Consider the following 25336-nt stretch of genomic DNA (forward strand, 5'->3'; position numbering starts at 1 on the left):
TTGTGTGAATATGCAAGTGTACTTAAATGTGTCTATTGTAGTGTCTATTTGTCTGAGTTGTGTGTTGGTGGCATGTTCGAGTTGTATTCCAGTGTTAGTCGGTGGCGTGTGATGTGTTACTGCAAATGTGTCGGTATGCACATCATGTTTTTCTGTCCGAGTTAGGGTTCGCAAGTTTGTGTGTACATCCACATGACTGTCTTTTTGGGTGCATCCCCCATGTCACTTTTTTGGTCATATTATTTTACTTTTTGTGTGTGTCAGTTTACCTAATCTCTATGTTTGGATTGTGGCAAACTCATAAACGTGTGTTTATTGGTGAGTGTTTTTGTGCAGCTGTGTGTGAGTTTCTCTCTCCCTGTGTCGGTCTACCAGGGCTGTCATGTGTGTCTGTATGTTTGAGATGTAACATGTAGGTGTATCTCTGTTTCTTAGTTGTAGTGTGTTGGTGTACACGTGGCAGTTTTTCCATGTAAAGGGATGCAAACATGGCAGCGATGTGAGGCCATAATAATGACACACAGCATTATATAAATCCCTGTTAACATAACAGAGCACCTATGATATATGATCCTTTGGTTGTGGTGTGTTGATGTCTCTGTGTCCTCTGTCTGCCTGTACATTCCTCTGTGCAGAGTACCCTTCCCAATATGAAGAGCAGCTCCTTTAGCCAGGCGATGCTACTGGCGTTATGCCACCTTCCAGCAGGAAAGAGTTCTCACCTGCAGCAGCTGATCCCACTTCTGCCGGAACCTAGGCCTGGTGGACAGCACTGCGGGGTCGAGGTGAGGCTTGGTGATTGAGTGGTATTTTCTGGGTTTCCTTGCATTGCAGGTACAATCATCCCTTTTCCACACCATATAAACTTTAATTTCATCCACTTTTGTGGCATTTGTTGGTTTTTAACCCAAATACGAGTTCCTTTTCCACAGTTGTCGGTTCCTGTCATGCTTTAGGGTGCCTTTTTCCCCCCGGTAGACTACCACCCCATGTATTATTTACCAATAAATTCCCCTTCTATCTTTCTGACGCCTCTCCAATTAATTTTCACGGTCCGCACACCTTTCTTCAATTGTTTTAAACCACACACTCCCTCATGCTGTCCACCATTCTCAGTTTCCAAAGGAAGAGACAATGTCACCATGTCTAAACCGCAGGGATTTGGGCACTTTGATGCAGTGGGCTGCTCCACATCCGGTGGAGTGGTTTAGATGTGGAGTTGCACAGTAGAAGGTGGTCTCTTTTTTAGGTGTCGCCTGACCCAGCGCATGCGCTGGTCGGGCGAGACTTTTAGTGAGGGCTCAAAAAATGCTACCATGGCCAACCTAGAGCTACAGTGCATGTGCGCGGGCGCACGCTTAGGAGCAGAGGCTGGCAAACCTCGTCATGCTCATCAAGCGCCCGCGATCACTTTCGCCCGCGATCACTTTCGCAGAGCCCTTTTGATGTTCTCGTTCAAAGAACATCAAATATCAAAGAACATGTTGTTGTGTTAATGCTTTGCTGCGCCCGTTTGACTTACAACGTGCTTTCTCTTTCCACAAACTCGATGTTTGTGTTCCTTTATTTTGAGATGCTTTTATTATTACTGTCACAGACAACTACAACCACACACACAACCATACAACCGCCCCCCACACACACACCCACAACCACACACACCCACAACCACACCCCTCCACAACCACACCCCTCCACAACCACACCCCTCCACAACCACACACCTCCACAACCACACACCCACAACCACACACCCACAACCACACACCCACAACCACACACCCACAACCACACACCCACAACCACACACACACCCAACCACACACACACCCAACCACACACACACACACCCAACCACACACACACACCCAACCACACACACACACACACCCAACCACACACACCCACCCAACCACACCCACACCCACACCCACAACCACACCCACACCCACAACCACACCCACAACCACACCCACAACCACACCCACACCCACACCCACACCCACAACCACACCCACACCCAACCACACACAACCACACACAACCACACACAACCACACACAACCACACACAACCACACACACCACCCACACACCACACACACCACCACACACCCACAACTGCACCCACACACAACCACCCACACACAACCACCCACACACAACCACACCCACACAACCACACCCACACACAACCACACCCACACACAACCACACCCACACACAACCACACACACCCACCCAACCACACCCACAACCACACCCACAACCACACCCACACACAACCACACACAACCACACACACCACCCACACACCACACACACCACCCACACACCCACAACTGCACCCACACACACCACCCACACACCCACAACTGCACCCACACACAACCACCCACACACAACCACCCACACACAACCACACCCACACACAACCACACACAACCACACACACACAACCACACACACACAACCACAACCACACACACACAACCACAACCACACACAACCACACACAACCATACACCCAACTCCACACAACCATACATCCAACCCCACACAACCATACACACACAACCACACCCAACCACACACACACAACCACACACACAACTACACACACACACAACCGCACACAACCACAAAAACACACACACAACCACAAACAAACCACACACACAACCACCATCACACACACAACCACCATCCCACACACAACCACCATCCCACACACAACCACCATCCCACACACAACCACCATCCCACACACAACCACCATCCCACACACAACCACCATCCCACACACAACCACCATCACACACGCAACCACAACCACACCAAGCCTTGGCATAGTCAATAGGTCCCGCCTTTGGGACCTTATAAGTGTTTAGCCACGCAACGGTTGATTTGGTTGCACCAAGGATATTGTGCTGCATAACTAAATACTTCGAAGGTCCCAAAAGCGAGACCTATTGGCTATGCCAATGCTTGTTTTAGGTCTCGCCTAGGCAGCTCTTGTTTTAGGTCTCGCCTAGGCAGCGCTTGCGCTGTCTCTTCGAGACCTGATGGATTCAGGTATGGACTTGAAGCTCCACCTATCTTTTCAGTTGGCTCTTGTTACTGGTCTTTAAAAATTATGGCTTTTGGTTCGTGAATAGGATTAGTAGTCCCTCCTAAGTACTTTATTTTTTAACCTCCCACAAGGACTGCACCTCTTATGTGTGTTGTTACTTGGTATGTTTTATTTACAGTCTGTTAGCTCTATTTACTTGATTGATTTTCTCCTGTTGCATGCATGTTTTCCTAAAACCTGCAACCCCTTGTGTGTTTTTAGGTCTCGCCTGACCCAGCGCATGCGCTGGTCTGGCGAGACTTATTGAGAGGGCTACAAAAAGTGCTACCAGGCCAGCCTAGAGCTACAGTGCAAGTGCGCGGGCGCGCGCGCCGCGTTTTACCGCAATTACTTTCACTTTCGCGGCCGCAAAGCCGCTTTGATGTTGATCACGATCGCGATCACTTTCACTTTCGCGGCCGCAAGGCCGCTTGGCATAGCCAATAGGTCTCGCTTTTGGGACCTTATAAGTATTTAGTTACGCAACTGTTGCATGGCTAAACACTTATAAGGTCCCAAAGGCGAGACCTATTGGCTATGCCAATTCTTGTTTTTTTTTAAGCTGGGCTTTATCTTATTTTTTTTGCCTCAAGAATGGCAGCCGCGCCATTTTGCTCCTCCTTTTGCTGCCTCCTTTTGCTCCAATGTGACAATCAACCGAGTGTCATCAGCATATGACACCAGTTTCACCCCATGTTTCAATACAATATCTGCCAGAGGGCACATGTACACATTAAATAGAGTTGGACTGAGGGCAGAGCTGTGGTACCCCTTGAGACAGAGGACGTATCTCTGACTTAAAAGGACATTGTAAGACCCGGAAGGATCTATTCTGCAGGAAGTACTTGATCCATTCCCATTTGTGTTGATTAGTGTCCAGCTCCTGATTGTGCTGTTAATCAGGTACTACTAATCCACTCTGTGCCACCCGAGTCCATTCCACACAATGCCACTCCACGCTACAAAATGCCACTCCACTCCATGCCATTCAATGACACTCTCCCCATGCCACGCAATGCCACTCTCCCCACTCCGAGTCACTCTGTACACTCTATGCCACCCTACGCCACTCTATTCAAATCAGTGCCACTCCATTCCACTCAATGCCACTCACTTCACGTCACACAATGGCATTCCACACCACACAATGCCACTCCACGCCGCACAATTCCATTTCACTAGACCCAATGTCACTCCATGCCACACATTGCCACTCCACGCAATTCAACTCCATTCATTGCCATTTCACTCCGCTCAATGCCAGTCAACTTCATGCCATACAAAACCACTCCACTACACAATGCCACTGCACAATGCCACTCTACTCCAAATAGTGCCACTCCATGCCTTACAGTGCCACAATGCCACTTCATGCCACTCTACTCCAGCAAAGCCAATAAATCTCACATAGTTTGAGACCTATTGGCTTTGCCAATGCTTGTTGACATTACAGTGGCAAATCCTGCTATAGAGTCAAATCCTACTTGACAGGTCTGCTAGTGTTTACATATATCACAGGGACAGGGAAGCAGGATGTGAAAAAAACATTGTTGTGTATCCATTGTCTGGTTGCTGGAAAACCCTGTTTTGCTCTACAGACTGCCTGTCTCTGTGTTTATTGTAGGTACAGTGACTGTCCAAAGCTATATTTAGTTTTAGAAGTGTAAAAAAACTATAATTACCATAGTACACTCCCAACATATATCCCCGCCCTCAGAGAGCAAGAATAGTGTAGTCAAAGACTTAATACATCTTGAAAATGCCCAAAGTGGGTACGTTTGGCCAAGGGAATGTGTACCCCATTGGTTAGGGTGTCCCCCCCCCCCCCCCCCCCCCCAATGCTTTTGACAGACATAAATGTGGCATCGCCAGGCACCCATGTCTGAGCACACCTGGAACTTTGGAAGATCAGAAGAGGACTGAACCTGCAGTCTGAGACCCAAGAATAGCCTAAAAGACTAGAACTAGACCTACTCTCCATCTTGTACTCATGATATGATAGTGGACTCCAAGGAAGCTCTCATTGAAACTACAGGGACACAGCAAGAGGACGTTGCGTGCAACAACCTAGCTGACCAGTATCCACTGGACCTGGACTGGACCCTTCTGTTTGGCTTCTGCCTTGATAACCTGTGAATCTCCAAGTGCCTCCCCTCAAGTTCTTTTGGATGGGGAGGACCTTAAGAAGTGTACTTCTGTGGTGGATTGGGACTTAGAGGACTAAGTCAGAAGGTAACATCTTTTATCCACGATGAACTTGGTTGGTGTATCTGTCCCGCTTACCATCGCAGTCAGCATCAAATTGCGCCTAGGTCCTGGTCTATCGCAATCATGGACTATAATTTTCACTTTCTGCTTCTTGGTCCTGTTCCGAATTAAAACTTTAACAATTCAGAACTCTTGTTCTCCTTATTGTTTTTTTGTCATTTAAGTGTCATCTTATTTATTACATTTTACACAGTTTTTCCAATTCATTTTTGGGAATTTTATTGTTTTGTATTCAACTTTTTTGGTGCTCCATAAATACGTTACACATTGCCCTAAGTTAAGCCTGACTGCTCTGTGCCACAGCTAACTGGGGGTTGAGCGCAGATTATTTTAGTGACTTTGAGGGTTCACCCTGACAAGGGTTTTGATTATTCCTTGAGGTGGTGTGAGAAAGTGCCCTATTAATGCATGGTTGCCCCCACTTGTTGCTGAATTGCTGATGTGCATTGACTGAGTGTGCCCTGGGTTCCTGCTAGTCAAGTACCCAGGGCCTATGTTCTTTCCCTAATACTGCATTGAAGCCTAAACCTAATTGGCATCTCTGGCCACAAGTCAGCGACTGGTAAATGGTACCCAGGGCACAGTGACCAGAGAAGGCCTCTAAGGGCTGCAGCACCTATTGTGCCACCCTTAGAGGTCCTGTATATATGTATATATATATATCACACGCGCACATGCACACACGTACACACACGCACACACGTACACACACGTACACACACACACACACACACACACACACACACACACACGTACACACACACACACACACACCCACCCACCACCACCACCCCTCTCCCTCTTTGTAGGCTGCATGTTTTGGTGCAGAACAAAGTGAAGAGTCGACATGGCACACATCTCTGTGTGCCATGCCTACAACCCACTGCCCTGGCATAGATCTGTCACCCCTCTAGCTGGTTGCACTATACCAGTGGTGAGGGTACAAGTGCACGAGCCCTGTACACCTTCAGTGTCTAGGTTCATTCTTAGACATTGTAAGTGCATTGCTGCCATTAAGAGTATATGGTGCTGGGAGTTTGTCATTACGAACTCCACAGCACCATAATGGTTACATTGAAAACTGAGAAGTTTGGTATCAAACTTCTCAGCACATTAAACCCACTTTGATGCCAGTGCAGGATTTAATGAAAAATGCACACTGAGGGCATCTTAAAGATGCCCCCTGAAAACTAACCAACCTCTAGTGTCCAGGCTGAGTGGCTGCTTTCAGCTGCCACCACAAGACATGTTTCTGGACCCATGGATCGAGATCCTGCTGCTCTCTGGGGCCTGAAACAGTGTACATCCTGGGACGAGGTGCCAAGCCTCATCCCCCAGGATGAGCAGGGTTCACGAAGGGGAAGCTTTAAAGGCTTGCCGCCTTTGTGAGCTTCCCCAGGCCACTTGCTGCTTTCAGCAACTGGTCCCCACTGGTTCTGACCCCCACTTTGGGGGGGGGGGGGAGAATCGGCGGGAAAAATAAGTGAGGAAGAGAGGTGTGCCCACCTCTGCCAACTCCACCCCTCAGATGGGGCAGGCGAGGTGAAGCACAACTCTCAGTCCACGCCATCTTGAAGATGGGGGGGGGGGGAACTCAGCCAACCAGGGACAGGCTCATGCCCCCCTCCCACTGGAGGGTGGCATAATAGGGGGTGTACCCACCCCAGGGAAGGGACCCGTTGGTCTCTGCCTTTTACCTACCTGTAACACCCCTAAATCTAGTATTTAGGGGCACCCCTGAACCTTGCTTCCTCAGACAAGAATGTGCAACAAGAAAAGAAGAAGGACCAAACAGCCGTGCCAAAGCTAACAAGAGGAAGACTCCCACTAACTTTACCTCTGCCTACCTTTTGGAGTTCCACTGGACTCTGTGCACACTATACCTCACTTTGGTATAGTATATACAGAGCCAGCTTCCTACAGATGGGTAGTCCGCTTTCCCGCCCAACCTCAAATAATAATCCAGTCTCTTACACTGTTCGCAGTGCTGTACAAAGCCATTCACTCTGTGTCAAAATAAATAATTGAAATGTAAGGTGCGATTGGGAACCAGACATTGGGTAATAACTAATGATAAGAAACAAGTTATTAGAATGTACCCAAACATTTCCAGAAACTCCTGCTTCGAGTGTATTCGATTTAGTTATACTCCTACAACTTACCTAACACTTAAGGGAATCCTTAAAATACATAAACAAACAATAGTATTCTGCCAAGATGTAAATTGGTTGTGGGATTCTTGTATATGGTGTGTAAATACCCCATCATTTTAAACCATTGGAAGAAACTAACCAATATTGGAGAGACACTGATTTGTGCAAAGCAACACACTGACTACTCTGCCAGCTTAATTGCCACACACTAAACAAGGTAGGAAATAGAATTCAAAACCTAGCGTTCTTACTTGGTGTTCGTCTTTGTTCCACCACTAGGTCACTGGCATAGTAAAGTGAAAAATTGTGTGAAGAATGAAAGTATCATCCTCCATAGAGAAGAAAACTAAGGTCCCTGCAGACTATCTGTTGCTCAGCAGTGGGACTGGCGTATTAGATACATTTGAAACAACCCTGAATCTAGGTTAGTACCTCCTACAGAACAGAGACACAGACCCCATAACAAACCCCTTAACTACTTAATATAAATATGCATAGAAGAAAACACCTTGAAATTATCCACTATAAAAAACATAGAAGCAGTGCCTACACATTTGAAAGGACAACCAAGCATAGGAAATAAGACTACCACGTCTGCAAAATCATTCATACATTTGTTATATAATGTGCCCAAAACCATCTATCCCCACATATAGAAACAACAAACGCATATAGACATAAACACAGGACTCACAACCTGTACTTCTTGTTGGATTATTCTAGTTCATTGAATTATTGCTCTATTCCTTTGATATCTAATTATTATTTACCAGTAGGAGTATAGGCCAGGCATATTCAACGTCAATATTTAATGCCAAACACGTATACATTGTACATGGAATGTATGATTGTGTTAATGCAGATAAATCTAATGTACTCACCTAAACAAATTGTATACTTTTTCAAAGCAATAACAGTATCGCACCTGGCCATTCATTCTCTCGTTTGAGTACCAAAGTAAAGGAGAGAAAGACATCGAAGGATTAGGACACTAGCTTTTGAGGCAGTGAGTCTCTGTGGAATCTCGACAATGGCTGTTGGGCACCTCTTTGTGAACATATCATAGATATACTTCCAGCGCCTAAATAAATATTCAGAATACATTTTACTTGTGCATATTTATTGATTGAGCCTTTGCACAGGGTGAGTGAATATAATCTTGGAATTTCAAAAAGCAAAATTATTTATATAATTGTTGTAAAGTGATTGTGCAAGCAGAGGATGACTTAAAGAAGAGTAGAGAATGAGCATGGGGCAGAACTTGTATTAATCAGAATGCTTGACAGAAGAGATGTTTGCAGAGTTGGTGACAACAATGAGATGATGTTTGTATTTGAATGGATTGTTGTTGAAGCCCACTGGTGACAGTTTATGGTATAAATGTTTCGGGGCAGGGAGATAGATAATCAAGGTTCAAGATATTAGCATGGAGATAAGCTTTGAGCATGAAGGAGGAGACACTGCATTCGGAATGTGGAAGAAAAGAGGTGGCAAGTTGTGTACCGGACGCAAATATGTGCTGAGAGTTTGAATGGGACCACTACAATGTATGAAAGAATTTCAGTATGTTTGTGAAAGAGTGAATTTTGAATTTATGTATTGTTGTGAAAAGAGGTCTTTTGGTTTATTACGAGTGGTGTGCTCATGTTAAATAGGCAGGAGACTGTAGTCCTCCTGGAAGAAAGTGTATTTGCATGATCAGCAATGACCACTTTTATGCTGGGGAACAAATTATGAGTATTCCAATAACAGTGAGCACTGGGGAGAATTTAGTAACTGTTGTGTAGTTAATTGATCAGACTGAGCAAAGCGCACCTATACAGAATGGTGAGTAAGTGTACAATCTTTACTAATCAAAGTTTTATCTTTTTAATCTTTAAGGTTCATGAAACCCTAAAGAAGTTTGCTGTGAAAGTTACATCATCCAGCGTTAAAGAACGTAGAGAAATCCTTAATGAGCTTGGAAAATGTGTCGCAACCAAAGGTAATTCATCACTCTACACTTTTCCAGTTCAGTTCCGCAAATATTTCAAAGAAATCCAAATGCTTCCACCATACTGGCAATTTGTACTTGACAAGATGACATGATGATGTTCTACAATCTTGTTTGCTATGGTGCATATGAATTTCCACCATAACAACCTCCGCAAAGGCACACCCCTGAAGGAATCCTTCTAGAACTAGAATAAGAGTAGCTGGCAGTCACACAAAGCAGCGGCTTTCTACCATCTAATATTGTTCATAGTGTCTGCTGAATGTAAGAATTTTGCAAATGATGTCCAGTCCGAAACAATTTATTGTAAATAAACCACCTCTTTTAAGTGTTTCTCTTAGTACATAACCACTGCATGGATGAAGCCTCATATCTATAATGTATAAATCATCAGATCTGTTTTTCAGAATGGGAGGTTGACTGGTAAGTAGGTTGAATGACTGATGGATTGATAAGTGGAACTTCTTAATAATTGCTAGTCTCTCTAACTTTGTTAGAATGGGGAATCTTCCGTAATGTACATGCAAGTGAAGTGCTACTTGTAAATTGTGCTAGAATCAGTTTTTGCCTCCACAAATGCACTTTTCACACTTTCTGACACCTGTATTTGTATTGCATCAGTATGTAAAGCTAACATTTCATACCCTTTGTAGAACTTCTCTCCAGACAATCTGTAGCTGTCTTTTGTCGAAGACCTGTTATGAACAATACCAATACTTGGGCCAGCCCATTGCTTTGGGCCAAACCGTTGACTGTCTTTCTTGTATTTCTCATTCATTTCCTTCTTATTTAATGGTTTTCCATCCTCTTATGTTTGTCCCACCCCTGGAACATAGATTTATAGCATATTTCTATTCTCTTACATTCAGGGAACCACTTTTTCTTTTTCGTTCAACACTCTGGGAGTGTTTGCCTTTTGTTGCTCTCTCTTCTGTGCTCTCCCTCATGTGGAACGTAGCCTATTGACCTTTCTTAACAGCTCCATCAATCATACTTCAATGTAAAATACAACTACAACAAAGTTGATAAAATCACTAGATGAGACGGCGATAAATACAATGGAGAAAGAAAATGTTACAAAAGCTGATGTTTTTAAGAAACTTCAGTAACAGTTGGTCATTTTCCAAAAGCTAACTTGTTGCTATGCTGTTACAATTTTTAGTGACCGGTGAATACCAAGCAAAGAAAAAAGTGCAGTTAAAGAACACTGGATCAATCTTTAGCACCTGGCATGTGTGTTTTAAAAAGTATTTCCTTATTTCGGGGTTCAACTTTTCTCCTGAAGGCAGGCTCTTTAATAGAATGATTGTCTGCATCTTAACCTGTGCAAGGTGTGAAGTATGTTCTTTGACATTCTAATACAGGCCATGTTTAACACTTGACCTGCAGTCCAATCGAGGTTTTGGATGGCCACTGCACACTGGTCTTTGTCTACCAGTAGATAGGTCTTTGTCTACCAGTAGATAGCAATAAAACAATGCAGGATCATTGCTTGATAGCAGAAAGAATGTCTGCAAATAGCACCTCCTGATTGGATTAAAAAATAAACTGCTGCCACCTGCAAAACAAGAAGGAATGCATTTAGAAAAGGTCTGTTGAAAATATGAGCTGCCCTACATGCTGCAGTCTTCTTGGTCTTTATATGAGAAGCCAGCTTCATACTCCAAGATGGAACACCCACCATGAAATATTAAACTCTTGTAGGACTGCCTCAGACCCAGAGGTTGCAACAGGAGATACACTTTCTAGGTACGAACAGAAGATGACCAAAATATGAAGTTCTTTCAACCGGTTTGTTTCCTGATTATTGTTGAAAGAAATATTGTACTGTTAATTGAAATCACTCAATCTTATAAGTTGCAGCAAGGCGGGCACATGAATATTCAAACTTTGGTTATTATGTATCCTTCACAAATTGTAGTGATCTCTCAGAAATGCAGTCAGTCTCACTTTTAAAGTGGAGATCCTGACAAACTACTGTTTTCATGTGTCCCATCACTCTTTTTCATGGTTTATTTTCTTGTTTTCTATTTTACTGTTTGTAAAACTCCTTGTTTTGTACTTAAAACTGAAACACTTTATGGTACTTATACCAGCCTAAACAGGTGCAATTTTGTTCTTAGAAATTGATATTGATGGGGCTCATATCAGCCTACACGGTTATATAAGGAGCTCAAGTTTTCCTGCAGGCCTCCCTAGCTTGTTATAGTTATGTCAAAATCTGAATCCTGGGCTGAAAGGGTAGAATGTTTGCTAAATAACTGATTTAGCTTGGGCTAGTTGCTTAGAAATAATAAACTCACTTCACATTTGTAGGGAATATGTTTTGTTTTGTTGTCTTTGTAAATGCATTTATTAACGCAAAAACATCAGGTTTTCTTGTTACTGTTTGAGAAATATAGACAGGCTAAAATTTGACAACAGATTCAACATAAAACTGATTTACAAAGCTCAGAACTTGGGCAGTGTCCTAAAAACATCATGTTTTGAATCGAAGTGAGAAAGGCATAGAGTTCAAAACCGCTGGCACAGCAAAAATGCTTGTTCACCAAGCCGTAAGGCTCTTATTATGGGAATTGAGGGAAAATAAAGTTCTCGCATATTGGTATGTTAGAAAAATTTGAAGGAATTTTTAAAAATATTTTTCTGTTCGGTAGGCAATGTGTAATATATGCACTGATTTAAAGATAACTGTATGTATGATCTTAAGACTGTGGAAGTGAACTTCCACCTAGTGGGATCTGATATACTACGGACTGCTAAGTTCTGAACTATCTGTAAACGTTTAAGTAGTTTGGCTGGTAAGGCTGTATAAACTGAGTTGCCGTAGTGTAGTCTTGATGAGACTAGAGCATTGCAACTGGAATGTGAAGCTTGTAGTCCAAGAAAAGTTGGATTTTCTTTAGAATTCTCAGGAAGACAAAACAGCTGTTGGCTTACCTGAATGGCTTGGTAGTTAAGAAGAGAAAAATCACACATCAAAGAAGCTTCCCAAATGTATTACAGTGTTCACTGGTTAAAGGCGTTCACCTATTGAGTCTGGCCAAGAAAGGGGATCCAGTGGCCGATTCCTGGGATAGTAATCAGAACCTTTGTTTTAGATGGATTCAACTTTAAAAAGTGAGAAATCCATCATTGGCTGAAGATCTAGCCCTTATTCAGTTGATCGTGTTTGAGTTGGGGACAACATTGTTTTATAAGAACAGGAGAATTTTTTGAGAGGACCCAGCCACTGCTGTTAGATTCCTGGCTGCCCCATTTGCTGTGCTATACCATCCACATGCACCATCAGTGCTGAAGATGTGTTCCTGATGGAATGAACACATTTTTGATTTTGCCCGCAGTATCACGCCAAGTACCCACACACGGACACACATCTCATGTGCAATCTTTGCCTTTCGCCCAATCATTGTGAGGCTGATAGTGTGACTGCAAGTCTTTCCGATCACAAAAGACTCTCCGGGATCGAAGGCTGTGTCAGCTGGAAATGTCTAGTCTCTCTGAAGACAACATTCCTGACATTTACAGAGAAGAGCATGCCCAGAACGAGCATGCTGCTGAGGAGGAGGAGGAGGAGGAAGAAGAAACTTTCTCCATCGAGAAAACTTCAAGGTCAGAGGTGGAGATGTGGAAGAAGAATTGGAGTACACCCTGCCACTCGGTCAGCGCGTGAGTGCTGCCAACCCCTGACTCTGTTCCTCCACTTAAAAAGACCTCCAAACCTTTGCCCTTTCCATTATCAGAGGTCGCCGGAATGCCACTTCCACCTTGCGATGGCTGGATCTGAAAAGACACTTCGGATGCCCCACCTGACGGCTCAGCACCTAAAACTTCCACCAAGGGTATAGCCTTGATTTAAACCTCATCGGATCGAGCACATGCGTCAGTTTCCCCCACTCTTCGGAACCGACCCCGCAACTGAATGCTTCTGCCTCGGTGACAGTCTAAAAACATTCCGCTTCTAAATCTCCAGTTCCGAAACCAACTGAATCTAAATACTCGAAGCATTCTTTGGTTCTGAAACCATCCAGGACAAAAACTTTGAAACATTTCACAGTTTCTATGTCTCCTGTTGAGCCTATCCTCGAAAACATGGATATTAGAAAAAGGAAAATCCAGATTCAACATGGAACTGGGAGAATAATGGCCCTCCTCCACCAAAGAGGCAATTGAATTTTGAGGAGGTTTTTGACACTTCTGTGCCATTAAAAAAAAAAAAAAAGAGGACAATCAACACTGCTAAAAGCCATACTCATCATCATCATCCTCCTCCTCCTCATCATCTTCCTCCACTTCCTCCTCCACCACCATCTCCGCCTCCACCACGTCCCCTCCTTGTCTCCTGCATCTCCACATCGCCATCCTATACATGCTACATCTCGAGGCTCACCGTGATCATACACTGGGGGGCATGGAAGACCCATTAGGAGAGCCAGATCCATGGGGCCTATGATACTGATCCCATAACACCTAATGGTACTGATCTATATCCAGTTGGACCCTCCTCTCCTGAGGATGTTAGTGCCTACCAACAGGTTTTTGCTAGGACAGCCTCCTACCATGGTGTTGAGTTGCATAATGAATCATTAGAAGGGGGGGGGGGGGGGGGCGTGGCTTGGCGCGCGGCAAGATGGCCACACAATAGTGTAGCTCTGCCGGCTGCCAATATTATCCTTTAACATATCCTGCTCTGCTGTGGCCACCCACGCTGCTAGTGAGACTTGAGTGTGCTGGAGCACTGGGCTACCATCTGGTGACGGTCCCATTGGTGCGAGGTGCCTGTGGAGCCCGATCTACGTCCTTTGATGTGGGCGCCAGTATCTGAGATGGCGGCCGATCGGCTTTAGACGCGGCCGCGAACATGCTGAAGAATCCTGCAACGTTGCTGGCGAGCTGTGAACGGCATATCAGACCCCAGAGGCAGAAACCATTACAGCGGGTGAGCAGCGCTTTGCCTGCATGTTATTTGTAGGGATCGGCAGCAGTCGCGCAACCCCCTGAGGACGTGTGAGTGGAGTTCGGCCCGATCTGGGGTGTTGAGTGCTACGCGAGCTCCCGGCTATGAGTAATAGGTTAGGCCTCACGGCAATAAAATGCCGCTGGATGCTGTTAGACGTGTGCTAGGCGCTCCATTTGCTCAGTCCTGCGGATTAGACCGGTGTGTCAATACCTGAGAAGGAGGTTATCTGGCTAGAAGTTATTCGGCTGGGAGATACGCAATACTCGTGCTGTGGCTGGCCCCACTCTGCTCTTTGGCGGTATTGCTGCATTGAAGCCTGGTCTCTACCATCTAACGCCTCATCTAATCAAAAGCTTCTGAACTAACATCATGGGCAAGCCAGAAAAAAAACATCCCTGTCTTAAGTTTAACTGCGCAAAAGTGGTAAATCGACGCAGAATGCTGCGTCTGACTCGGAGCTGGACTCTGCTACACAGGCTCCAACAGCACTGGAGAAGACGCTGGCTGCGATCCAAGCCAGCTTACAATCTATAGACGGTAAAATAGAAGCTCTAAATGGCTGCATGGACCACATATTGTTAAATTAGATAAGCGGGCGATAAGGCTGGGTGAAGCTGAACAGCGGATATCTGATACCGAAGATGGTTTGCAACATGTGGCAGCCAAGACCTCAGACATTGAAAAGATATTGACGCTCATCAGGGATAAAAATGAGGACATTGAAGCGTGCTTGAGGCGCAATAATGTGCGCGTTTTGGGTCTGCCGGAGTCAACGAATGTGGGGTGGTTGGAGGACTACGTTGAGGCCCCTGTTTAAAGACATTTGCGGTGCTGAGAACCTTTCGAATATGATGGTTGTGGAACGTGCCCTAAGATGTCTTGCAGCCCACCCACTCCACGGTGCTCCTCCTAGGCCCATTATCGCACGGCTACTAAACTTCAGGGACCGGGACACAGTGCTGCGCATAGCCCGGCAGGAAGGCACTATCAACCACCAAGGAAATGAACTGTCATTCCACCCCGATTTTACAGCCTCCTTCCAGGCGGCCAGGAAAGAATTTCAAGGTGTCAAGAAACTGCTAATGAAGGAACAAGTTCCCTACGCTATGCTGTACCCTGCTCGCCTTCGCAGTGGCGTAGCTGACAAGGCAAAGCTCTTCATTAACCCGAAGCTGGCCATGGAATTTGCTAAAACTTTGAGTCGCAAAAAGCAGCCTTCAGGCCACATTTCAGACACTGACTGATAAGACTGCCTTTTTGTATTCATCTGCCAGCTCCATCTGCAGGTCCAAGAGGGTCTGTCTGTTTGGATTCCAACTGACTCATTTCTCTTACAGAATAGGAGGCTGGAGGTTCTACGTCGGACATAAGTTTATCTAGCCTGTTACATATATGATTCTACTCCATTTGCTGATATATGTTTTTGTGGCTTAAGTCAATTTTTCGTTGGGATTGTGCATAATGGTTTACTGTGAATGTTTGTTTGCAGATACCTGAACGCACGCAAAGTAAGGTCTGCTTTATGGGATAAATCACTGTAGCGAGGGTGGGCGTTCCTACTTGCTCTTGTCTCTTACAATGTATTGAACAATGTTTATCCCTTTCAGTCGCGGGCAGGTCACAGGCAGTGGCCTACATTATTCTGAGGCGGCCCCCTCCCTACTACAACTGGGAGTGGTAGGTGCCACTACGACCCCCTATGGGTGTACCCTGTCATGTAATTACTGTACTATGTTCTTTGTTGGGGTTGTTTATCACTGTTGGTCATGGCTTTGGCTAATTAGGGTTGCCAAAGTGGGTGGGGGGAGTTTATTGTATGTAACTGATATCCTTGATGTGATAGATAGGTCAGACATGGATGCAGGTTTGCTAATGATTTTGTTGGGATATAGATTGATATTTACTCAGAACAAACTCAAACGTTACGATAGAAGGGCTGGGTGAGCGTTATAATTGTATAACATGTAATATCTGCGGACTCAACACTCCCAAAAAGATCCGGCAAGTGATAGCATACCTTGAGAGGCACAAAGTCCAAATTACTTTATTGCAAGAAACGCACTTGAGCAAACAGAAGGAAGTCAACATTGCACACACATGGGCGGGATATAAGGTAGCGTCATCGTTCTCCACCTACGCAAGGGATGTCCTTATTTTGATTAAAAGAGGTGTACCTTTCCTCCCTATATTATACACTGACCGAGCGGGTCGCTGGGCTATGATGCAGGGCAAACTAGGCAATACATTGGTAACGTTCATTAACATATACGGCCCGGTTGTGGATGATCCACAAGCTTTCGTGCAGATGCTAGGAGTGTTGCGAACATGGTCGGAGACGGCAGTCCTTTGGGGAGGCGATTTCAACACACATCTTGATCTGAGTCTGGATAACTCCAACCCACATGGTGTGCGAACTATCAGGGTAGCACAGTGTATCCGAGACGCCATGATGGAGATGGGACTAGTCAGCGTTTGGCGACTGCGCAATGCTGATGCTAAAGTAGGCACACACATCACCCCAGCTCACAACAGTTGGTCGCGTATTGGTTATTAAATGAGGAGGCCAATGGATGGGTAACACATGTACACAACCTTCCGCGCACCCTATCCAATCATAATCCGATATTGCTTGGCATCCAAATCCCTGCAAACATACATCACCCCTTTACATGGCGATTTCGCCTTACTTGATCCTGTATATGAGGACACTATTAGGCAGGCAATAATACAGTACTTTGAGTTGAATGTGGGCTCGGTAGTGAGCTCCGCCGTCTTATGGGAGGCGTTCAAGGTCACGATACGGGGGGTCTGCATTAGCACTACATCGGGCATTTTGAAGGATATCAGAGGTCTGCTCTCCAAAACAGAGCAATTGTTAAAAGATCTCGAAACACAATATTTAGCTAATCCGACAGCAACCCACCCTTGACAAAGTCCAAGAATTGCTAAAGGAGTATGAGTCGCTGGCGGAATCAGAGGCACGCTACTTGACGCGCCGCCATGTGGCTAGGGCTTACGGAGAGGTGGGGCAACCTGGTAGGAAGCTTGCTGCCACGCTATGCTTCAGATCCGATCATCACCACATTGCTAAAATAGTGGATGCTCAGGGGGTTGAACACTATAAGCCGAGAGAAATAGTAGAACAGTTTAGAGGCTTCTATAGAGAATTATACACGACGTGGGGGACATGCGATGAGGTCGCCATGAATGATTATCTTGACGATGTTGCATGTGTGTGGCTGTCGGATGGGCATCGGGAATACCTAAGCCAGCCTATAGAGGAGTCTGATGTTAAAGAGGCGATTAAGTCTTTGCCAAATAACAATGCCACTTGACCTGACCGGCTCACTGCTGAATTTTATAAACGGTATGCAGACATTCTTACCCCTTATTTGCTAGAAGTGTATGCAGAGGCTCACGACTCTGGTGTTCTACCTCCATCCCTTAGACAAGCTCTCATTATCACTCTTCTCAAAAAGGGCAAGGCACCTACACTATGTGAATCGTATCGCCCATTGTCACTAATCAACTTAGACGCAAAAATATTGGCGAAAATAATCGCTACTAAATTGCCATCTCCTACTACCCGTCATGGTTTTTCCCGATCATTCCGGTTTCGTGCCGGAACGCTCCACGTCCAATAATCTTCGTACGATATTCGCCATGTATCACATTTTAAACCCTGATCTTCCGGCGGCGGCAGTCATGCTTGATGCCGCTAAGGCATTTGATTCAATTGAATGGAGTTATATTTTTCATGTCTTAATGAGAATAGGGTTCCCCAGTGTGCCTGCTGCATTGGTTGCAGGTACTATACACTGACACATCGGCGAGGGTGAGAGTGGGTGGCCTCACCTCTGAACCATTCCGCATAGACCGAGGCACTCGACAAGGGTGCTCCCTGTCACCCCTTCTATTTGCTAGGAGCCACTTGCCTGTATAATAAGTCAGCGACACAGACACACTGCACTTAATTTCAATCACAGACCTGTCGGTATTTCAATGAATGCAGACAACATGGTCCTTGTCATTCGAGACCCACAGGTTCACCTTTCCTCGGTACTTCATGAATACATCAGGTTTGGGCTCTTTTCCGGACTCACGATAAATTGGGACAAATCCGTGGTAATTCCCTTGACGATGTGTACACCCCCTTCTCCGATGGAATACCCTCTAATCTGGACAACGGACCCTGTCAAATACTTAGGAATTTGGGTACATCGCGACCCAGTGACCGTCGTCAGAGAAAATTACGGGAGAGCATACAACACTTTGGTAAATCAGGTGGAGAAATGGACCCATCTCCCTCTGTCCCTTGCAGACCTCTTTGCAGTAATCAAGATGGTCATTCTGCCCTGTTTTTATATCTCTTTTGTAATATACCAATTAGCCTAACCAAGCACTTCTTCTCTAAGGTCAAAACACAGCTCTTGAAACTGGTGTGGGGGAGGCAAACAGGCTAGAATATGCTGGACTACGTTGACACTTTCATATGCTCGAGGGGGATTTGGGGCACCAGATCTGTATACATATTACTTATGTGCGCAGGCCCAATATGCCTATTACTGGTTTAGGCCACATGCCTTCACTCCACACCTAGTAGTGGAGGACGGGGACGCACATCCCATACCTTTAACAGGGAATATCACACATGTTCACAGAGGCACACCCAAAGTGGAGATCAACACCATTGACACTACTGTTGCAGCATGGCAGGCAATTGTGAAGATAGCTGGCAAGCTTCCTCTTTATGCTCCGGCTCTGCCATTAGCTGGACACGCAGCACTATCTGTTACACAAGAGGCTGGTCCTCTGAGATCCTTGAAGGAAGTGGGGATCCCACATATGCGCGACCTCTACCCTGTTGGTACATATATAGACTATGCTGATTTAGGGTTCATTGCTAATCCCACACCGCTCTTTATATATACTGCGTATCGCCTGAAGCGTGCCATGAGAAACCACTATCCGCCATTCTCTGATGAACCACCATCTCAACTCACTGCAGCTTCTTATTGTAGCTCCCACAAAAAAACAGCTCATTACTAAATTATACAAGGCAGTACAGGAGGAAACAGTGAGAGCAGCAGATAAAAGCCTTGAGTGCTGAAACTCTCACCCAATGAAAATCTACGTATTATTAATTTAAAATTTATTCACCAGGCATATCACACTCCGACTAGATTGCATAAAATAGGACTTCGCGACTCGGATCAATGCAAAAGATGTGGACAAGGAGAAGCTGACTTCTACTATGTAGCGTGGAAATGTAGATCAGTCTTTAGCTACTGGGAGGAGGTACTTGACCGATTGCATACTATGACATTGTCCTCACTCCAATGTACGCCACTCACATGTTTGCACTGTTACGTTCCTCAGCTGAAAGGAGTGATGGGTAGATATGTTCGAATCGCTCTTCTGCTGGCCAAGAGAAGGGTGGCTATGACATGAGATAGCAGGCTTAGTCCTCCCTCAGGTTGATGGGTGGATCAAAGACTTGGTGTACTGCAGGGAAACCCTGGAATTGTATGCAGAAGAGCTGCCGGTAGCGTCTCGACCCAAGGACAATTGGGAGCTGCTGAGGCAACACCTGATGCATCAAGCGCAAAGGGAGGTCACATCACCCTGAAATGTAACTACAGTGCTGTAATATTATGCATATCTGAGTAAATGATTTTCAGATTACGGCTTGATCTGTACACCAATGTCCAAATGTATAACCTGGATCACATGCGATAAACACAAGCCTGTTGATTGTGGTGTTTTGTTTTAAACGCCCTGCATGGCGTCATGTATGGTTTTTAGTTTTTTCAGCCACACTATGAAAATCCAATAAAGAGAATTTAAAAAAACACAGACGCACATTATTTACCTATGCTTCCTGGTATGTTGCAAAAGAAACAAGTGATGGATGGAAGGCTGGACAATGCAAACATTCACCCCCAGTCACAAGGATCTGGGTTAAATCCATCTTTCTTTTGCTCACCACACCACCCCAATTTGGACGCAGTCATATATAAATCAGTCTTGGCTGTGTTGCTTGTGCGAACAGTCCATCCCGAACTGCCAAGCCAGGTCCTCCCTGGACCAAAAACAAGCATCTCGGGGCCGGTTTCAGGGCATCACCCTTCATCACCCTTCATCAGCCAGGCTAGCTTGAATCCAGTGGTGTAGTGAGCATGGGACCTATATCTGGGCATGTCCTTCTCACGTAGGGTGACATATGCAAAAGAAACAAGTGATGGACGGAATGCTGGACAGTGCAAACATTGCAATCTTGGATCTCAGACTCCTCAATTACTACATCGTCTCGGAACATTTTCACATGGTCACTCTACAGGATGTCATTCCCCTTCTAGAACAGGGTGACTTTATGGCCACCCTGGACCCGAAGGATGCTTACTTTCACATACCCATACTCTCTGCTCATCGCAAGTACCTCAGGTTTGTCATAGCAGGAAAATAAGACCAATTCAAAGTACTTTGCAGTAGTGGCAGCACACCTAAGACGACAAAGCGTTCACTTATTCCCTAACCAGCACCCATCAACAATGTCAACATCGCATTCAGTTGACAGTAGATCTACTCCACAGCTTATATATATATATATATATATATATATATATATATATATATATATTTGAGCGTCGTTGCCGAGACTCTAACCCTGTTCCCCAGCTTCAAGGTTGAACACTCTAGCCGTAGGGCTGCACCCTCTCCCCAATGGGTTTACCATCAATGTCCCCAGATCTCACCTTTAACCTCTTCAAATTCAACCATACTTAGGGGCAACACTCCACACACAGTTGGGGCTAGCTTATCCCAATCCAGCTTGGATACAAAAATTTCAAACAATGCTGCCTCATTTCCAGCCAAACAACACTCTCTCAGTTCGGACTGTCATGCGTCTACTCTGAACGATGGTGTCTTGCATTGTCATAATTCCACACTCAAGACTACACATGCAACCGCTGCAACAGTGTCTCTCTCGTCAGTGGTGTCAAACACAGGGTCACCTACAGGATCTAGTGTTGAAAGACCACCACACTCACAGTTCTCTGCAATGGTGGAATTCCAACAATCTGTTGAAGGGGTGGCCTTTCTTGGACCCAGTGTCTCCTATCATTCTAACCACAGACACATCAGAAACAGGCTGTAGTGCGCACCTACGAGACCTAACGATACAGAGTCTGTGATATGCCAAACAACAATGCCTTCACATCAACTACGTGGAACTTCAGACAGTCTTCCCAGCACTGAAGTCTTTACTTTTTCACTTTCTCATCCGTCTTACCAGGTTTTCCTAGCCCAGACAGACACTATGACAGCCATATACTAACTTAAACCAGCATTGAAAATGCAATAGGTCTCGCCTTTGATTAAGTTAAAGCCATTTGCTCTGCTAATGGTATTGTGTAGCAAAGCAAATGGCTTTAACTTAATAAAAGGCAAGACCTATTGCATTTTCAATGCTTGTTACTTATTACACTCACCCTCCTGTGATGAGCCTTACAGCACCAAAGATAAAGTTGCATTAGCAGCAAAACAGGGCAGCCATTTTGTTCAGGTTTAATAAATACTACCTCACTCAGCCGTTTAGTACAAGCAGGTATATTTTAGAAGTAATCTTAAGTACTGCACTAGAGTGTCCCTTGATTAGTAGGTAGAATGAGTAACATAGGAATATTCGAATGAAACACCGTTCAGAGTCCCAGTCGCTGTGGCAGTGGGTGCTTGAGGGAGGCGGTGAGCACTTTGCTCCCAGTGGAACTAGAAGTGAAGTGTAGGGAAACACGCTGAAAGTCACAGGGCGTCGCTAATTCTAGAAGCAAACGGCAGCGCGTGCAATAAATATTGTCGTGCACGTACGTGCCCTATAGGCCTTCCCTCCTGGAGCAGATAAAGATGCTGAGGATGAGAGCCGCATCTGTAATGACAAACTTTAGATCTCCCCTGGACCAAGGAATGTACCGTCACTTTCCCAGGAAGAGAACATCAGTTCCAAACTTATGGAATATAACATATACACAGCACTTTCTAAGGCGGGCAAACTTTCAACACTCCCCCAAAGGCAAGGCAAGAAAACAATACTTTACACATCACTTGCCAGGAGTAGAACAACTCCATATAACACAATTACCTGCTAGAAGGGAATTCACCCATCCTTCTACAACAGAATACTTGGACAAGAAGAGTCCACACCTCCTGCTACAAGGAAAAGACGAATTGGTATATCTGGGATGTATTTATTAGTAAATAGCACCACACAGTAAGCAAAATGCACCTAACATAGCAGACTCTAACATATCAATAGTATGATTGAACCACAATCAAGGCAAATATATATGTAGAAATATATTCAATTCAATTCAAATGATCTTTATTCGGAATTTGGTACATCCATAAAAGTGCATAAAGAATAAAACACGTAAAGTGCATAATACATAATAAGGATATACATTAGTCTATTAGTATATGTAGTCATAGATTCCTCTTTATCCACTTCCAAAATAATCATACAGATCCAAACACACACATAATTGATTCTGTATACAATTTATATCAGAATGGTAAGGTGCAATGTGCATTCAATGACCGTTATGCGTGTTCCATGCTTGCCCTAGATCTCACACAGACTTTTATAAAACAATTTACAGTATGTATAACCTCGTCTGTTGGCAACATTTGTAGGAATCTCAATGCCAGATTAAAGTCCCTTAGATTATATTTACGGAAAATCGGCATTAAATATTGACGGGTATACAACTTATAATGGCCACAGAAGAAAAAATAGTGCAACAGACTTTGTTTTCCACCCTCTGCACAAGGGCAATCCAGCTCTTCTAAACTTTTGTTATAGCCAAGAGGGAAGCTTAGTAAATTGACAATGCTTCCTTCCCGGAACCTGAATAAAAGGCTCCGGTTCCATCTTCCTATTGGGATTGAGAGGTATCTACAAGGCTTGTTTAAGTTATCATTGCCTGGATCAGTTAGTGGCAAATATTTAATAACCGCAGGTTTTACCAATTCGGATCTCCTTCGTTCCTCCTTATATAAATCAAACAGTGCCCGTTTTACACTGAACAAAGAACCATGTCCCACGCTCAACAGGCTATTATTGACTGCATTTAACCAGGGTATAAGGTGGGATCTTTCGTATAATAAACAATCATATATTATACTGCGTGTTAAGGATGCAGCTGGATTGGACCATATTTTTATCCAAAAAAGCGCGGGCCTTGACCTAATAAAATCAGCAATATATGGCAGCCTAAGTTCATTGTGACAAATAAATGTGGGCGCACAGGGAACTCCCCCCAGCACCCTTCTACAAAATCTATTTTCCTCCAACTGGAAAGACGTGCTGTTACAATAACCCCACACTTCTGCTCCATATGTCCCAGTTGGTTGGCATTGGGTACGATAAATATTGAGCAGGGGGAAATGACATCAGCCAGTTTGGGTTGTCGGAGAGATAAAATTGAATTGATTGATTTGCCAATTTTATTTCTCGCATAGGCAGCATGTGGCTGCCATGAGCCTGTATTAGAAAATAGTAACCCTAGATAAGGGAAGGTGCTGGTGCATTTTAATATATTGTCCCCTGATTTAATTGAAGTAATGTTGTACTTTTTAGGTCCACAATTCATAATGAAAGATTTATTAACCCCTTCCCCGCTCATGACGGAACCGTTCCTTCATGAGCCACGGTTGGCGTGTGCTCATGACGGAACGGTTCCGTCATGACAATCCTGTTGGCGGACGCTCCGCCTGCGCGGCGCTGTTTCCCCGCCTGTGCGGGGCGACAACGCAAATGGGCGGAGTCATGACGGAACCGTTCCGTCATGAGCACAGCTCAACTGTGGCTCATGACGGAGCGGCTCCGTCATGAGCACAGGCCCACCGCGCTGCCCCCCTGCCCCCCCCAGCGCTGCAGCGGAATGTCCGCAGCAGCGAAGGGGTTAAAATTGGTACTTAAGCCCAAATCGGACATAAAAGCAACAAACCCAGTGATTAAAATGCGTAAAGCATTCGGGGTACGCCCCATTAATACTGCGTCATCCGCGTAAAGTAGGGTAGAAATGGGGGAACCATTTATAATTGGTACATCCTTAGTGTTCTTGCTCAAAGAGCAGCTCAACCCGCTAATATATAAAATAAAGAGCAGTGGGGCGAGTACTCTGCTAATAAAAATATCATCAGATAATTCACCATCATTATTAATACGTACTCTCGCCTTTAGATCCCTATGTAAATAAGAAAGAAAATATACCAGTGAGTCATCAAAACCATAATCAAGCAAAAGTGACCACAACCTAGAACGATTAACAAAATCAAATGCGGAACTCAGATCCATAAAACCTAAATAAAGCGGGGACTTTTTAACATTGGTATATTTGGCCATAATCAAATTCAAATTAAGGCATTGTTCGACAGTGCCCACATGGCTTCTGAATCCCAATTGACTGCAGTGTAAAACATTATTATCCTCAGCCCAATTCCTTATCCTTTTAAAAATTACCCTTCCAAGAACTTTGAGCGTATTATCGATCAGTGAAATCGGGCGGTAGCAGGCAGGATCCGACCTGTCACCTTTTTTGAATATCGGTACGATGACACTGTTCGACCAGGATTTGGGAATTGAGCGGTCAGCCAAGTTATTAAATAAGTTACATAATAAAGGGGCCCAAAAATTGATTTCAGATTTAATCTGGTCAATAGAAAGACCATCCGGGCCGGGAGCTTTATTACTAGCGCTCTCAAATATAGCATCCTCGACCTCGGATATTGAAAAGTTCAGTCGGTCAACGGTGTTGGATAGGGGGACAGTGTCTAGAGAAGTGGGTGATA

The 25336-nt window shown here is 44.7% G+C and overlaps 1 protein-coding gene across 2 annotated transcripts in view; it reads left to right on the forward strand.

The window, feature by feature from the left end:
• The window catches only part of GCN1 (GCN1 activator of EIF2AK4), a 693936-nt gene that overhangs the window by 56679 nt on the left and 611921 nt on the right, over positions 1 to 25336 (forward strand). For both annotated transcript variants that reach the window (XM_085633485.1, XM_085633484.1), the window contains exon 2: positions 9414 to 9516. In XM_085633485.1, coding sequence (XP_085489611.1) covers positions 9414 to 9516 — 103 coding nt within the window. The remainder of the gene's footprint in view (positions 1 to 9413; positions 9517 to 25336) is intronic.

Source organism: Triturus cristatus, chromosome 11 (genome assembly GCF_964204655.1).
Source record: "Triturus cristatus chromosome 11, aTriCri1.1, whole genome shotgun sequence".
Classification (NCBI taxonomy): Eukaryota; Metazoa; Chordata; class Amphibia; order Caudata; family Salamandridae; genus Triturus; species Triturus cristatus.